Genomic DNA, 830 nt, shown 5'->3' with positions numbered 1-830 from the left:
ACTTCCCGATATCTCCACATACTATCGTTCTGCTGTTTCTCAACGCCCACTCACTTTTCCTGCGTCCGACACGTGATTTCTACCCACAGTCTCATCCTTCCATACTTTCTCCGATCTTCATTTGACGACTCCGATTCCCTCATACTTCTCGCTCATCTCACTTGGATTTCTCTCTCTCTTTCAATTGAACTGACTACTCTCCTGGGTTCATCTTTTTTACGCTCGTCTACACTTGACTTTGCAGCACGGCTTTCTAACCTCCTATCTCTTCTCTTGACCGCTCTACCTCTTCTCGTTTCTCCCGAGACCTCTTCTTTCATCTCTCTCGTTCCATTTCACTCTCACGTCCGCTTCGACACACTTTCGTCACGACCTCAGAAGCTCGGAACTGCCTCACAACTCCTTTAGCACACTCCTTCCTTATTTCTCATTGCCTGGGGTTCTCTCGATATGGCTCACTGGCACTCCTCTGGCAGGTCCTCTCGAGTGGACTGGCCTGAAACTCGTTTATCTCTCTCAGTTCTCTTGCTCCAACCTGCTGTTACCGAACTTGGGCTTGACTATCCTGGTAGTTCACCCGCAAAACTTCGTCCCCTCACTGTCCTTTTGTGACTTTCACACTCTTCCACCGTCCAATCAGCCTCTCCTGGAAACGTAAAAACTCCTATCCATCGTTCTTGTTCTCCAGTCATTGCTTCTCTTGACTCCGATATCCATCCAACCTGTTATAGAATGTCAACACTTCCACGGAAATCATGACGCACGAATGCACCTGAAGGATCATATGTACTACACGCCCTCCTTGACTCACTCCTTCTTTCAGAACTCTT

General features: G+C 48.0%; 1 protein-coding gene across 1 annotated transcript; it reads right to left on the bottom strand.

The window, feature by feature from the left end:
* Positions 1-830, bottom strand: CSUI_008265 (uncharacterized protein). Its single transcript, XM_068068399.1, has one exon. It carries the CDS (start codon positions 318-320, stop codon positions 153-155), a length of 168 nt encoding a protein of 55 aa, XP_067919625.1. The 5' UTR covers positions 321-830; the 3' UTR covers positions 1-152.

Source organism: Cystoisospora suis (genome assembly GCF_002600585.1).
Source record: "Cystoisospora suis strain Wien I chromosome Unknown contig_4587, whole genome shotgun sequence".
NCBI lineage: Eukaryota > Apicomplexa > Conoidasida > Eucoccidiorida > Sarcocystidae > Cystoisospora > Cystoisospora suis.
Note: the sequence above shows the minus strand (reverse complement) of the source record. Positions and strands in the feature narration are given on the sequence as shown.

Excerpts from the sequence above, each read along its gene's own strand:
- CSUI_008265 (XM_068068399.1), bottom strand. The coding sequence starts at position 320 with ATGAAAGAAGAGGTCTCGGGAGAAACGAGAAGAGGTAGAGCGGTCAAG.